The sequence below is a fragment of the Pangasianodon hypophthalmus genome, chromosome 29 (assembly GCF_027358585.1).
Source record: "Pangasianodon hypophthalmus isolate fPanHyp1 chromosome 29, fPanHyp1.pri, whole genome shotgun sequence".
In the NCBI taxonomy this organism is placed as follows: Eukaryota; Metazoa; Chordata; class Actinopteri; order Siluriformes; family Pangasiidae; genus Pangasianodon; species Pangasianodon hypophthalmus.
Window position 1 is genome coordinate 4,923,340 of NC_069738.1, and position 15,678 is coordinate 4,939,017.

The 15,678-nt window shown below is 35.1% G+C and overlaps 2 protein-coding genes and 1 long non-coding RNA gene across 4 annotated transcripts; 1 reads left to right on the forward strand and 2 right to left on the reverse strand.

Annotated features, from left to right (window-relative positions):
• Window positions 1–692: 692 nt before the first annotated feature.
• Window positions 693–3,401, reverse strand: gh1 (growth hormone 1). The gene is made up of 5 exons (XM_026942413.3): window positions 3,334–3,401; window positions 3,019–3,158; window positions 2,791–2,907; window positions 1,941–2,072; window positions 693–1,510 (listed from the first exon to the last, which is right to left on the reverse strand). The coding sequence occupies exons 1-5, from the start codon at window positions 3,341–3,343 to the stop codon at window positions 1,307–1,309; spliced, it is 603 nt and encodes a 200-aa protein (XP_026798214.1). The 5' UTR covers window positions 3,344–3,401; the 3' UTR covers window positions 693–1,306.
• A 5,817-nt stretch (window positions 3,402–9,218) lies between these two features.
• On the reverse strand, window positions 9,219–14,995 carry LOC113543882 (immunoglobulin lambda-1 light chain-like). Of its 2 annotated transcripts, none has more exons than XM_026942411.3 (6): window positions 13,007–14,995; window positions 12,298–12,609; window positions 11,572–11,877; window positions 10,737–10,838; window positions 10,447–10,496; window positions 9,219–10,335 (listed from the first exon to the last, which is right to left on the reverse strand). In XM_026942411.3, exons 1-6 carry the CDS (start codon window positions 13,083–13,085, stop codon window positions 10,279–10,281), a joined length of 906 nt encoding a protein of 301 aa, XP_026798212.3. In that variant the 5' UTR covers window positions 13,086–14,995; the 3' UTR covers window positions 9,219–10,278. The 2 variants fall into 2 exon arrangements, with proteins under 2 accessions (XP_026798212.3, XP_034157611.2); XM_034301720.2 differs by having other exon boundaries at window positions 10,737–10,841.
• On the forward strand, window positions 9,484–15,381 carry LOC128317723 (uncharacterized). The gene is made up of 3 exons (XR_008301278.1): window positions 9,484–9,589; window positions 11,585–11,838; window positions 15,004–15,381. It is a non-coding gene; the product is annotated as an uncharacterized LOC128317723 (long non-coding RNA).
• The last annotated feature ends 297 nt before the right edge of the window (window positions 15,382–15,678 follow it).

Sequence of the window (15,678 nt, forward strand, 5' to 3'; positions counted from 1 at the left end):
AACACCATGAAATAATTTTCAAAAACCTGGTCTTAGTGATATTTCTTCTCCAAACACACCGTTTTTCATCCATCCACAGCAATTTGCCAACAATTCGAGGTTATTTATTTATTTATTAAAGAACATTATCTGTTTATAGTTATGCTTGATGTTGTAGGCCAACCACAAAACTAATCAGTTTCTGTTCTCACTTACTATAAACAGTTGTTCCATCACCAGCCTCTTTCTTTTCTCTTTTAAAGTTAATAAGACAAAAAAAAACGTAGCTTGTACCGATACCAAGTAACCGCAAAACGCAAACTCCTCTGTCGTGAAGACTTTACCAGGTTGAAAATGATGATGCTGGAGACTCCTTCCATAAATGTTAAATAAATGATTACAGAAATTATTAAATTACAGAAACCATCAGCGTATCAACAATTGCATTAACCTTTTTAAATAACAAACAGCAATGTCTTTGAATTAATTAATGTTGTTAATTAACAAATGTCTTTTAATTAATTAATGAATGTAAACCTGTGGTTTGCAGCTGCGCTACTCACAGAGCTGCTGTTACAGAATAGTAAACACCTTCTGACCAGTCAGATTTGGCAATTCACCAGTGTCTGTGGTATAAAATTTAAAAAAAAATCTGACCCATAAGCACAATGCAATTTTAAGGCTGCAAGGTCATCTATGGCATTATTTAGTAATAATCTACTGCAGGTTTTTATTGTTCATAAATAAATGGAATCTCATTTTGTTCAGAAGTCTTTCCTAGGCTTGGAAAAAGCATGGAAAAAAACTCACAAATAATCAGATCTTAATGCAGAGATTAGCTTTATTGGAAATCCACAACAACAATGACAGATTTACACACAGAAATAGTCAATGCTGAACAATAAGTATAGACTTTGATATGAAAATATACACTTTGAATATTTAACATTCACTGGCCAGGAGCGAACTCGTCCATTCCAAAGTTAACACGATTGTTAAATCAGATTATCCAATTTGTAGCCAATAAGTTAAAAGAAATAGACCTAGTCATTTTTTTGGTCATTATTTGATATAAAGCTGAATTTGCATAGCACCATTGTGAAATTGGTCCCATTTTACAACCTTTAAGTTGCCGGGACAGAGAAATCTGCTAAAAATGTGAATGGAGGAGTTCTCCTCGGTGAGCAGAATAAATACATAAAGTCAGAAGTGAAACCAGAGAAAGAGGCTGATACATTTAGCCAGGCCTGGACAGATTTTTTTTTTAATTTAAATACAAAATCTGTCTGAGATCGCAGGCTGTGGCTAAATTGTGCTCTCTCGCCCCCTACAGGGTGCAGTTGGAATCCAGGGATCTCCTGCACTTGGCCACGCTGAGATAGGTCTCCACTTTGTGCATGTCCTTCTTGAAGCAGGACAGCAGACGGAAGCTCTTCCTCAGGTTTCCCTCGCTCAAGGTCTGGTAGAAATCCTCGAAGGGCGGAGCCAGAGAGTCGTTCTCATCCAGGCTGGTTTGTCCATCCAAACATCCCTATTGAGCGTGCAGAGTGACTCAAGCGAGTGTTCAAACTTTGCCCCATTTTAGAGGCAGATGTTACTGTACTGCCATGTCAATAAATAAATGCTACACCACACTACACTGAAATGTTCACGAATGTCGTCATATTACACATAACTAACTGCATATCCGTGATCACAGTGCACTAAAACTAGGTTGAAATAGCCTAAGTAAGGAATAAAACTTCACAGAACATTCTGTTATAGGAAAATAATCAACGACGAAGTGTGATGTCATCACCAACACTGTGTTATCAATGTAATATAACCGTCAAGTCACTCAAACAAATCACATCTGATGTAAATAGAATAAAATCTGTGTTAGTAAAATGTATTAAACATTATATTCTATTACACTCTGTTAGCACTCAATGCAGTTACTGATCTTTTGCTCTCCTGCTCACCTCGATAAGCACGCCGATGCCCATTTTCAGGTCAGCCAGCTTCTCTGAGATGTGGTTGGGGTTGCCGAGGTTCTTGCTGGGGAACTCCCATGACTCGATCAGACGGTAGGAGGTGTGCAGCAATTTCAGCACCTTGTAAAAAAACGTACTCATTTAAAGTTTACGGAGAAGAAAAGCAGTATTCTGTCTCACTGACGTGCATGTTTGCTTATAAACGATCTTTAGTGTGAGACTAGAGCATTAATTACAAAGCAAACAAGGAAATATTACTTCCTTATAAATATTACCACACTTCATTATATACTATGTTAAACTTAAAGGAGCGGTTTGTGATTTTTAGCGCAATGAAAACATCAACAAGCCTTCCCCCTTTTTTCCCCCAGTTGAAATGACCTCTTCTGCTAGAAATTCGTTTGCCTCTTAAGTTGCCTTTTACAGAAAAATAGGCAAAGCTGAGCAGCTTGGGTTTGGCTTTGGGTGGAGTTTGTTTCTGGACCAGAAAAATGTAAACAGAAGCTTTAAACAAAGATGCCTCGCATTGCGTGGCTACTCTCAGAGACAAAATCTTAGAGAACGCTTAATGGTTTTTGGTTGCCACTGTTGGGGAACGTTTTAAGTTTCAAGGTTAAAGTAATTTAATTTAAGATTAATGAGTATTGAAGCACTTTTAAATATTACAAATTGCACCTTTAAATCATTTGTTTCATAGCTAATGAGCAATAAATCACCACTTTCCCTATTACATTAATAAACTAGGGATCTGTTTGTCTGTTTTTGTACATTAGTATAATATTATAATAAATGCAATATACTGAAACTGCCTGTTTCCTGAAGCAGCTTTGTGACTTACAGAGCTTTTCTGGGTCTCGTCCTTGCCTGCAGGAGCTTCGATGGAGTCCGAGTTGCAGAAAGACAGGGGGAAAATCTTGCTCAGCTGTTTGCGTTCTTCAGGTAACAGAGCTTCCTCCTTTATATTTGCAACACAACAAGCAAATTTGTTAGTGGATAAAGCAGACTTAAATAAACTAACACAATTTTTAGCTGTAAACCAGGCTTAATTCAAATGAAGTCAACTTACAAAGTCATCCATCATCTTGGCAGCCAGCTGATGAAGGTGTTGCACACGGATGACTGCGTTGTTGAAGAGCCGCTGGTTCTCGAATGTCGCGCCTTGACTAAAGAACAAACTCGCCACCACCACAGAGAGCACCACCAACACTGAAAATAAAGAAAATTAATCATTAATCATGGTAAACGTAATTCTGAAAAAATTCAAGCCCAGTGCAGTCTTTGTCTTAAAAACAGCAATACCTGTAGTTCAGTGACACATTAAGATCGTTATTTCCTCAGTGAAATGCCACAGCTGTAATGTAACACCAGGTCAAAGCCTTACCTCTAGCCATTTTGCCAAATCGCTCTGAAGAAACTTTGTCAGATCTCGCTGAAGTCTCAGTGAATGGCTTTTCCTCTTGCAGTGCTGGCCTGATTTTTATACGTGAACTAAGCATGTTTAATGCATCAACATGAGAAACCTCACACCTTCCGCAATAACATCCAGGCTGATTTCTATGAATTTTTTTATGAATAGTTATTTAATTGGTATACGTTAGTACGCTGTCAGGTGTTTTTGCATGTGACGTTTTTTCCATGACTTCAGGAGGAATGGAACTGCCACGGGTCCAACAGTTTTTGTGTTTGGACACCCAACAGGTCAACCATTAGACCACTGAACCACTCAGGATCACAGTTCAAGCTTCACAGTTTCACAGAAGCATTCATCATTTTTTGTAATCTGGTAACTTTATAAACACACACACAAAATGTATACCATATAAACTCTAATAATCAAATGTTGTAATTACTTTGTAGAGTAATACACTACTGTTTTAAGGGCGTGTTTATCATCCAGCACCTTTCATTCAGGAATTAGAAAACATTATAAATGTTTAAATGTTATTATGTAAAGTGATTGATGTATTAAGTTATTAGATAATGTTATTCCTTGTTATAAATTGGGAAAATCACTATAAATATATTACTGTGGTTAAAACATATAATTTATGATACATTGCTTCAGTAAAAAAAAAAAAAACTAATAAAAAAATGCACTTGTTTTAATGCGTTATCATTTCTACAGCAACATTGTGTTGTTTTCTGTGATGACACTTTTATTTAACATTTATGGAAGGAGTCTCCGGTGTCAGCACTTTGTAGCAGTCAGAGGTAAAGCTGTAACTTTTTCTGACACGAGAATGACTGTTTATAGTTGCTATAATGAAAATATCACTTCTATAGAGAAAAAATCACTGCTATAGAGATAAAATCACTGCTATAGAGTTAAAATCACTGCTATAGAGTTAAAATCACTACTATAGAGATAAAATCACTGCTATAGAGTTAAAATCACTGCTATAGAGTTAAAATCACTGCTATAGAGATAAAATCACTGCTATAGAGTTAAAATCACTGCTATAGAGATAAAATCACTGCTATAGAGTTAAAATCACTGCTATAGAGTTAAAATCACTACTATAGAGATCAAATCACTGCTACAGAGTTAAAATCACTACTATAGAGTTAAAATCACTGCTATAGAGATAAAATCACTGCGATAAAGATAAAATCACTACTATAGCGTTAAAATCACTGCTATAGAGTTAAAATCACCACCATAACGTATAAATCACTGCTATAACATATAAAATCACCACTATAACTTATAAATCACTGCTATAGCATTTAAATCATGGCTATAATGTAAAAAGGCTGACAAATGCCATAAACGTAAAAAATGGTTCACTTTGTTAATCCAAAGGTTTTACTGTAACATGTCTCTTTGCCAGAAAAGAATCAGAAGATACTTTCAATTCAATTTTATTTGTATAGCTCCTTTAACAATATTCATTGTCACAAAGCAGCTTTACAGAAATTCCATAGATTTGGATCCCTAATGAACAAACCAGAGGTCACCATAGATCATTAGAGTATGTAGGTGTAGAAGAGTAAAGACAAACAGTACTGAGTGTGTTTACAGGATGTTCAGTATAAGCAGATTGTGAGTAAGAGTCATTGCATGAGCACAGGACAGTCTTTATGATTACAGCAGAAGTTTTATATCTACTGGATCCAGGTGAGATTATCTACTGAAGCAAGAGTGAGAGCTGGGCTTAAACTGGTTTAAAGGAAATGGAAATCTTTACAGTATCCATGTAAGACCAAGCCCTGCAGCAGAAAGGACGTCACAATGTGAGCTTAATATTTTAATATTATTCTGATGACAAACAAGGACGTGTGATAGAAGTAGAGCAGCATTTGCAGTAGCAGTAGAGAGCCTTAAGTACCAGTTTAACTACTGGTAAAGTGTGCATGAGTAATGTAAATTAATATTGAGGAAAAAAACTCTGGTCTCATCAGACCAGAAGATATTTTTCTACATAGTCTCCACAATGCCTTTCAGCAAACTCCAAACGGGATTTCATATGGCTTTTTCTCAGTGATGCCTTTCTTCTCATCACTCTTCCATAAAGCCCGGCTTTGTATTCTGTCCAGGTTATGGTTGTCCAGTGAACATCCGCCGCTCCAGCACCTTCAGAGTTACCCTTAGCATCTTGGTTGCTTCTCTGAGACCACCAACTCCACAGTGAAGCCTGGTGTTCTAGCATCATGTTGAGAGTTACCCTTGGCCTCTTGGTTGCTTCTGACTTTTGGTGGATGGCGTCCTCTAGGCAGAGTCACACTGTGCCATATTCTTTCCATTTATTAATAAAGGACATAGTGTCACTCTGCAGAATGTACAAATTTGGGGATTTTTTTTAAAATAACCAAAATCTGATTAGAATAGATTTGTTTTGATAGCTCATTGGTCTTCATGATGCTGATCCTGTAAAACTCTGGGGTCTTACAGAAACAGGTTTATTTATATCGAGATCACATAACACTTGATTACACACACACACACACGTCAACTCCATTCAACTAATTATGTGTCTTTATTTGTTAATAATTTTGCATACTTTATTGTTTTCCCCCCACTTCAACTTTATAGGAATGTAAATAGTTTGAGTAGCTTCATGACATAAAATCCTCATTAAATCCAGTTCAGTTCTAGTTCATAACACTACAAGATGTGGAAAAGTTCAAGGGGTGTGTGTGTGTGTGTGTGTGTGTGTGTGTGAATACTTATGCAAGGTGCTGTAGCAGCAAATAAATGTAGCAACCTGTACTAAATGCATGTATGTAGGTGTTTTCAGCTTGAGCCATGAAAACAGTGTTCGTCACACTCAGTGAAATGGTGTCACTGAAAGGTTAGTTGATGAATAATAATGATGGCACATCGGGACATATACATACACACACGCACGAGACCGTGGTGGAACAAGAAGGATTTCCTATTCGAGGTGTGATGGCAGTTCATGTGTAATATTCAGTGTTTTGCGAGGCAGTAAAAAGGCAGCATGACATTATGGGATTAATCCTTCACAGAGGAAAAACAAAATCTGATCTGCTTGCCTGATTCAGTTACATTACACTGTGTGCAGTACTGAGTCACTTGCTTTGGATATGAGTTATACAACACTGATCTGAGACCAGCTCTCCTTTCTAATACACGATACACAAAAACCTGTTTTTTAAAATAATAAAGCTCTAGATTATAATAAAATGGAAGCATTATAACACAGGGATTTACAATACACAATTCTGTCTCCTTGTGCAACAGTTGATTTAAACTAAACCCTTGCTGTTCATGCAACACTTAATGAATGAAGCATTATCAAAGTTAAGACTAAAATACTTAACTAGTGATTTATACTTGTTACCAGTCTCTGTGGAATTGAATGAATTGATTGGTTGGATCAGGACTTGGGTCGAGAATGGTTTCCAACACCTTAAAAAATGTAATAAAGTAATAAATAAAATTTCTTAGTTTTGTTGTTGTTGTTGTTAACGACTTTAAACTAAAGGATTGAATAGGATTATACAATTGTGATATATTCACTGATTAATTTACACTATATGGCCAAAAGTATGTGAACACCTGACCATCACATCCATATGTATCCATTCCAAAACCACTATTAATATCGAGTTTGCTGTTATAATAAGCTCCACTCTTCTGGGAAGCTTTCCACTAGATGTTGGAGCGTGGCTGTGGGGATTTGTGATCATTCAGCTACAAGAGCATTAGTGAGATCAGGCGCTGATGTTGGTGAGGAGGTCTGGGGTTCAGTCGGTGTTCCAGTTCATCCCAAAGGTGTTCAGTGGGGTTGAGGTCAGGGCTCTGTGCAGGACACTCGAGTTCTTCCACTCCAACCTTCACACACCATGTCTTCATGGAGCTCGCTTTGTGCACAGGGGCATCGTCATGCTGGAACAGGTTTGAGCCTCTTAGTTCCAGTGAAGAGAAATTGTAAAGCTACAGCGTACAGAGACGTTCTATACAATTGTGTGCTTCCACCTTTGTGGGAAAAGTTTGGGGAAGAACTACATACGAGTGTGATGGTCAGAGGTGCACATATATTTGGAAATATAGTGTACTTACACATGCTTTGCAGTAATAAAGAAACAGTTCATTAAATTTATTTGTGCTATTAGTTATCACCTCTTTGTGGAAAAATCTATTTCATGACATTCTTTCTCACTTTGGACAGATTGTTAGAGCCGGCTGTTTAGTGGCTTTTAAATAATAAGAAACGGTTCTAATAAATCCTTTACATCATGTTTACTGATTCGTCGCCACTGGCTTGCTCATTAGGGATAAATTCACAGTGATAAATTTAAATATTTACAATATATTTTTGTGAATCCATTTATTTCTGTAAAGCTGCTTTGTGACAATGTCCATTGTTAAAAGCGCTATACAAATAAAATTGAATTGAATTGAATTGAATTGAATTTAACTCATGAAACAATTTTTAAAAGGTGAAAAATTTGAAGCTTTTAAAACTTTCTGGTAATTATAAAATGATGCACACTTGGAAAGAAAAAAAAATGCATCACTTTTTCTGCAGACTTGAGCCTGTTAAACAAAAAAACAAAAAAAGAAAGTCAATGAAAAAGGTTCACTCCTCAAGCTGATTAAATATCATATTACACTGACTACAATATGATGATATTAGTGTACTAACAAATTAATTTATGGAGCAATAAAGTAAGTAAATACACCCTCAGTGAATGAAGTTGGTGTAGGAATGATGATTGTCCAACAGAGGGCAGGACAGAGCTGCTGTGCAATACTGCACAATTAAGTGTGTTATTGCTCCTTAACTATTGAACTATTTACACACTGACCATAGAGCTTGTAATGTCACCATGAAGGTGGGAAGAGGGTGAGTAGAATGTTCACAGATAGGAAAAACAGTTTTAAAAAGTTTTTCAAAATCCTGAACTGTGTTAAACACAAAAGACACAGCAACATGAAGGCAAAGGAAATGCAGGAATGATCACATCAACCACGTAAAGACTGGGATTTTGAGTACAGATGTTGGAAATATTGTGATTTCAATGGCATGATTTTATCCCCAAATTAATCGTTGCCTCACTAATAAGCACCTTTGAACCTTTGAACACTAAGAAAAGCCTAAACCAAACTAAATGTATTTCAAAATATATTACTGTTAAATTTCCAGAAACACTGAAAAGCTCCTGCATGAAGCTGAATTTCAGTGGGCCTCATTTATCATGCTGGATAAAAAAAGATTAAAATCATTCGTACCAGCATTTACACAAGAAATTTGGTATTCATGAAAATCCTGTAATTTCCGAAAAATGTTCGTATTCTAATCGTGCTCCTGAGTGTGTAAGTTTATGGGTGAGAAGACTACACTTTTATATACAGATTACTCTGTCAAGTTTAAATAGCTTAGGTATTTTTAGATACACAAATGTAATGAAACTTTTGTCAAACCCAGTCATTTCATATTAATGGCATTAATTAAAGAAATATTAAATATAAAAAAATAAAGAAAGCAAGTCAACATAAATCCATAAATGAAGAAATACAAGATCAGTCATTCAGTTATGAATGTCACTCTATAAAAGGAGGATGTGCTCAAGTCAGTACATTTGCTTTTTTTTTGCCAGCATTAAGGCTAGTCAGTATTTTAAAAAGTACAAGAGAATAACACACATTATTTTGAAAACTTCTTGTAGCTTTTCTCATTTCCATTGTGAATTCACTGAGCATTTCTTTAATGCATGTAAATATGAAAACACAGATACACAGATTTTATACAGAGACTAAAATGGCTTTTCCATTTATTTATTTTTCAGTTTAAGCACTTAAAGTGGTTTATGAATGTCTTAATGACCAGAAATATTCATTTATTACAGAACTAGAAGAAGCAGCCTTTATTTACATGCTGGGGCTTGAACCCTGACCTTCTGATCAGTAACCCAGAGCCTTAACCACTGAATCACCACTACTCTTACCATTACTACAAAACCTAATAGAAAAATTATAGGAAAAAAAAACAAAACATTTGGCAATGAATTATATCGATTAGTTGGACTGTGTTATGAAGCACACTGTGGCTAAATCATTGACAGAAAATGGCGGCACACGTTATCACAGAGACAACAGTCCTTTAAAGTGTGGACACTCTTTACATTACGCTACACCGCTGGCCTCATGACATTACTTGTGTTTTCATGTGAGTAATATTTCGATGTCCCTGGTTGAATTATGCTAACCACAGTTATCCAGTTTTCTAGCTCTATCACACATTTATAGTCATACTTATTTAACTTAACTATTGACGTCAAACACATAGTGAGTTGATTCACTGATTCCAGGCACTGAACACTAAGAGTCGACCCCAAAGCTTTGGAGTCTACACATCGAAATGATTCATCTCACACACACACACACACACACACACACACACACACACACACACACAGACACACACACACACACACACACAAATGTTCTGATTTTCCACTGATCTGGCTTTTACCCATAACCTGATTGTATGATAATTATTTGAAAAAAAAAAAAAAAATCCCAAATTATATAAATTACAATCTGTTTGGTAGCATACTGTTTCAGATTATTTATAATGAGTGTAATTATTTTTGTTTTTAATTTATTTAGCATGTTCATTTGACTAGATTCTTATCTGTTATTCAAATACACATGAAGGAATATAGACATATAATGCACATGACTGAGAATCATTAATTTACACACTTTTACACAATTTACACAAATTATTAAAGATTATTATTTAGGTGTTGCAGTCCTACTCTGATATTAATAACCAAAAAAAGCTTTTAATAATCAGGTTACAGACTTATTACAGCTTCTTACTTCCTGCTTTATTGTTTTAGCTAACTATTGCTAATCTACTAGTAGCTGATTAACGCTGTCGGGGTTCCAACAGGAATATTCAACTTCCTGTAAGAAAACAAAAAGATGAGAAGCACATATTAGTAACTTCAGCTTGCTGTTTAAAGGAAGTGAATGTTTAAAGGAAGTGTGAGAAACGTATGGGCTTGATGCTCTAACCGTTCTGGTAGAAGGTTTCTCTGCAATCATCCCGTGTGTGTTTTGTTTCTCTGTGGAAACACACATGTACAGGTGAGAACTATGATCAGTGTGTTTCTGCTCTCACACACCTGCTAATGTCCTAAAGATGAGTCACATCAGAAAATAATAAAACTAAAGGAAAATAATGACTGAACTGCTTAAGACTTCACACATACAGGACCACACTTGTGTAACCTATAGCCTCAAAATTCTTTATGCATTTGATTTGAAAAGAAGTGCTGAATAGTAAAGACGTGATTTTTATTCACCTTTACGTAAACACAGAACCGTGGTGAGCATCACTGCGATGGTGAAGACAACGACACCGCAGCCTCCATACAGCAGCCACGTACACGTAGAGTCTGAATGACCTGCTAGTGACATTAATGACTTAATGCCATTGATTATCAACAGGAAGTTATTATATACACTCTGTAATGTGTTGTTTTTTTATACTTTGAAGATATTTCCTAATAAGTGTCTCAAATCACACACTATTTAGCACATATTGAATGAGATTATACAGATGACATGAGGCACTGGCAGGCCGTCTATAACGTTAACTCAATCCTGAGAAGGTGTTTTTATGAATCATATTGTGATTGGTTTATATGTATATGACACATAGTGCTAAAGTGCATGTTTGTAAAGAGAGACGTAGGAGGAGTTTTGAAAAAGTGAACTTGATAGTGAGTAAGAATTACTACCAAACAACGAAAATCTCATCAGTAAAAGTTAAACATTTCAAAAGTGTATATATTTAAGTACAAATTATTAAAAATATCCCATAACTAATGGAATACCTGTTAGTCTTTTATTCTCCATCCCTAATAAAGTTATAGGTGATATGAGATAGATAAAAGCATGTATACAAGATGAAATATCCAGGATTGGAAAAAGTACTGAGAAATGATACTTAAGTGAAAGTATAGATAACATGTCAAAATCGTACTCTTAATCTTATTTATTTATTTATTTATAAATTATCCTATGTTGAAATGTTGAAATGTTCTGCTTCTTCAGGCACCCAAGCTACGGATTACCATTTGATTCCCCATTCAGTTTTAATCAGGTTTATAATTAAACTCATTAAAGTTTGCTTACTTTGGCGTTGCAGAGTTTGGGACATGGTCTGGTTTTCATACATCACGACACACTCGATGATGTGAGCCGCTTCCTTCCATTCGTCTGCAGGAATCGTGATTTGAGCTCGAGTGAATTCTGAGGCTGAATCGTCGTGTCCTGTCCAGCCTGATTCTGTCCATCCTGTGCGCTCGTCTCCATCAATTAACCACAAAACTCTGATCTGAGAGGGAACGACATCCATCACCACACACTGCAGGAGAACAGAGGGAGTGTCCACCTCCATCGGTGTGTACAGAACGATAGAAGGCTTTAACAGACGAGTATCTACAACACACACACACACACACACTCACTGAATAAAGGTACAAAATCTTTTATAATTTGCATAGTTTCTCTAATGAATATGTTGATTACATAAGTTAAAACTTGAGCTTAACAGGGGGATAAACTGATTAACAAACAAACAAACAAACATAAATAAATAATAAAGTTGACCCTGTTATTATTTTATTATTTTTATTTGTAATCATTTTCACCCTAACAGGGGGACTAAAATGATTAAAAATTAAAAAAAAAAATTAATTAAAAGATAAAAATAGCAAAACTGATCCCTAATATATCTTTTTTTTCTAATATGTCAAGTTTAGGTTATCTTTAAATATTAATCTGGCAATGCTAAAGTGTCTCTAAGTGAATTTAATCCAGCAGGGCAGTTTATGATTTAATGACGTTTAATAAACTCACCTGTAATGACGACTCTTGTGCCAGTTCCAATAAAAAAAAATTTATCATGTAAAGATGTGCAGTAGTAAATGCCTGAGTCTTGAACTTGAGCATTAACGATTGTCCTGGTACACGTTTGTTTATCATCTTCCAGCTTGTCCTCGCTTTTTCTGACTTCACCCAGTTTTCCAGTTCTAGGGTTCACTTTATACCAGGATGTAGAGCTGTGACAATATGCAATCGGCAGGTCATGAGTGCATTTTAATGTAAAAGAGTCACCGATGGATGCACTAATGAACTCAGGGGACTGAAACACCAAAGACGAGAGAGATGCTGAAAGAAAAGAAACATTAGGTTCTTTGTACTTAGTGTCTTTAAACACTTTTTTTTATTTTTTTTATTTTATTGCAAGAGTTACTGTTCATGAAGAAGCTAATTTTTAATAGATAGACAATGTTAAAGAAATTAATATTCAAATGTAAACATTGCTATAATTTTACAGGCCAGGATTTAAATATACACACACACATATGTATATATATATATATATATATATATATATATATATATATATATATATATATATATATATATATATATATATATATATATATATATAAAGATTAGGGTTAGGGTTAGCTTTCTTCACTCATTTATTTTATTCATTATTACATCATGAAGGATTTCTAAAAGTTTAAAATGGAGGGAACAGAAAAGACGTAACACTTACTTCTCAGAGTGCACACACAGCAGAGGAGCAGCAGTCGAGCCGCCATGCTGAAGCGTTCAGTCTCTCTTATCTCAAACATCTCGAGATGAAAAATGTGAGGCCTCAGCTGCTTTTATGTAAAAGACTGCAGAAGTCGTCCTGCCCCTTATGAGGAAAACAAGACGTGTAGAGTGACTTTTCATTCAATAAATATTAGAAAACACTGATTAAAAAAGGCTTTGCTGTGAGCTAAGCGGGTTTATTCATGAATTAAGTGTGATTAGATAAACATATTCTAGGTCCAAGTTTACTACTTTTGTATGTTTTAATTACTAGTACAATAGAGGTTGCATGTCTATTAATATTTACTAGTCGAACAGTAAAAAGGAGTCAACTAGTCATCTTTTCATAGTTAAAGCAAGAAATGATTCAGGACAACTATTTTTAGGCTGTTTTATTTGTGCAGCAAAGTTTAATTAACAGCTGTACATAAGCTACACATTACATTTCTAAGCTTCGATGCTTTTTTAAGCTACACAGTTAACAATGAAAATAAATACGTCAGTGCCATAAATGTGCAAAATTTATATTAAATTAATATCTCTGTGTCATTACACTATTTAAGAATTCTTAAAATGCTCTCGTGTGGACATGCAGCAACCAAGCTCATGTCCGCCAACAGAGACTTCCTTACATGGTGTTTGCTATGCTTTAAAGGATGACAAAAAAAACTACAGGAAAATTCCATTGGAAGTGGGTGAGAGTGAGATTAAAAAATAGTGTCAAAAATATCAAAAATGAAAATTATTGTTCTTAGTTTGAAATATTTAATTTGATTTGCATTACTACTCTAAATATTAAAAAATCCTGGGTAAATGCTAATAAATACACAATAGTAGCTTTCTTCCTGCATCTTCCAAACATAAAATAATTCAAATGTAGATCCTTTTAAAGCATTTGAGCATTAAATGTTTGGCAGTGTTGAGAGGAAATTAAACTAAATACAGCTGAGATTACATGAGTACTAAATTTTAAACACTGTTGATGTTCATTGTTAAACACATGTATTTATATAATATCAGCGATTTAATTATAAACCTAATAATAAAATCAATGAAAACGTTATATGGTACAAAAAACATAATACACAACAATCAGGATGTACAGTTTGACTCAGTTGGAATTAAAAAAATAAAAATAATTGAGATTCCCAGCAGTTCAAAACATTAAACATCAGGTCAGATCACAGCCTACGAGATATTGAGACAGGTGTTTAAGCCAATAAGAGTTTAAAAACAATAAAATTACTGTGAAGTGACATGGCGATTAATATAGTGACACCAAAAACATGTAGAAATGCTGTAGACATGCCATGAGAAATGTAATGGAACTATGAGGCCCACCATTGGCAAAGATCAGACACCAATCATACTGTATCTAGTCTTCTCAACTTTATTTCTGGCTTAAAGTGAACATTGTATACTTTTTTTTTTTTTAAAACTAAACTAGCTCATAACTCATATTCCACAGAGGCCAACATCTGACGCAAGACAACATCAGTGTCGTGAGCTGAAAACACATTAGGTGCACACAGTTGTGTGTTAAGAGCTCATTTTGTTTACCGGACCTTCAGCTCTGGTGCTGTGTTTTGCAGCTTTGTTCTAACCACATAGGAATCAGGCCTTCATACACCTCTTACTTCAGCTCACTGTGGTTTCTTTGACCATCTGACCACATTGTAGAAAAGCACAACGCTCGCCTTGCATGCTTTTGAGAAATCAGCACTTAATCATCTATAACAAGAGGGTTTTTAACAGTCAGATATAAAACACTTTATTTTACACTGGAGACTCCTTCCATAAATGTTAAATAACTGACTCCTGAAAAAAAAACACCTCACCATATGAATTATACTGTTTTCTCTTTTAAATAACGTGTTTTAATCCATTTATCATCTGGCATAGATTATGTAGATTAATCTAAACTGCATTAATATAACCGTGTGGTTTGTCTTGCAGCTAGAACTACTGGCACAGCTGCAGCAGTAGAAAACTAATCATCACCTTCTGACCAATCAGAATTGAGAATTCAATAACTGTGGTAGGAATGTGAATCTACACTGAGTGCCATGTTTGTTATACTGATCTAGTATCTAATAAATAAAAGTCAATAGGGTGAAATCAGAACAAAGCTTTAAGCTTTGTGCTCTTCAGTACTAGCGTGTTCTTCAAAATAAATAACATAAAAATAAACTGAGGCCATTTATTAAACCCTGCTTAAATACTGATTACAGAATATGATCGTGTATCTGATATCCTGCTTTGATTCTGCAGCTTTGCTTTGTTCCTACACTGTAAGGATCTTTGAATCTTCGGTGCTTTGGATGATGAATGGTACATGTAATGCATGTGAAAGATTTTTTTTTTTTTTTTTTTTTTTTTTTTTTAAGTAATTCATTATTTAGTTTAGTTTCTCACTTATTTGTTGCTCAACTTCCTTTCGATCAAGTCAAGGTCATGTGCACGCAGTTGTCTGTTACCAGCTCGTTCTCACTATCTGACATTCTGCTTTGATGCTTTGTTTTGCAGCTCACTTTGTTCTAACCACACGGCCTCAGGTGAGCATAGCTGGAGTTTGCAGGGGCTTTAACTCGTTGTGTTAAATCTGTGTCATGTCTCTCTAGCGTGCAAGTC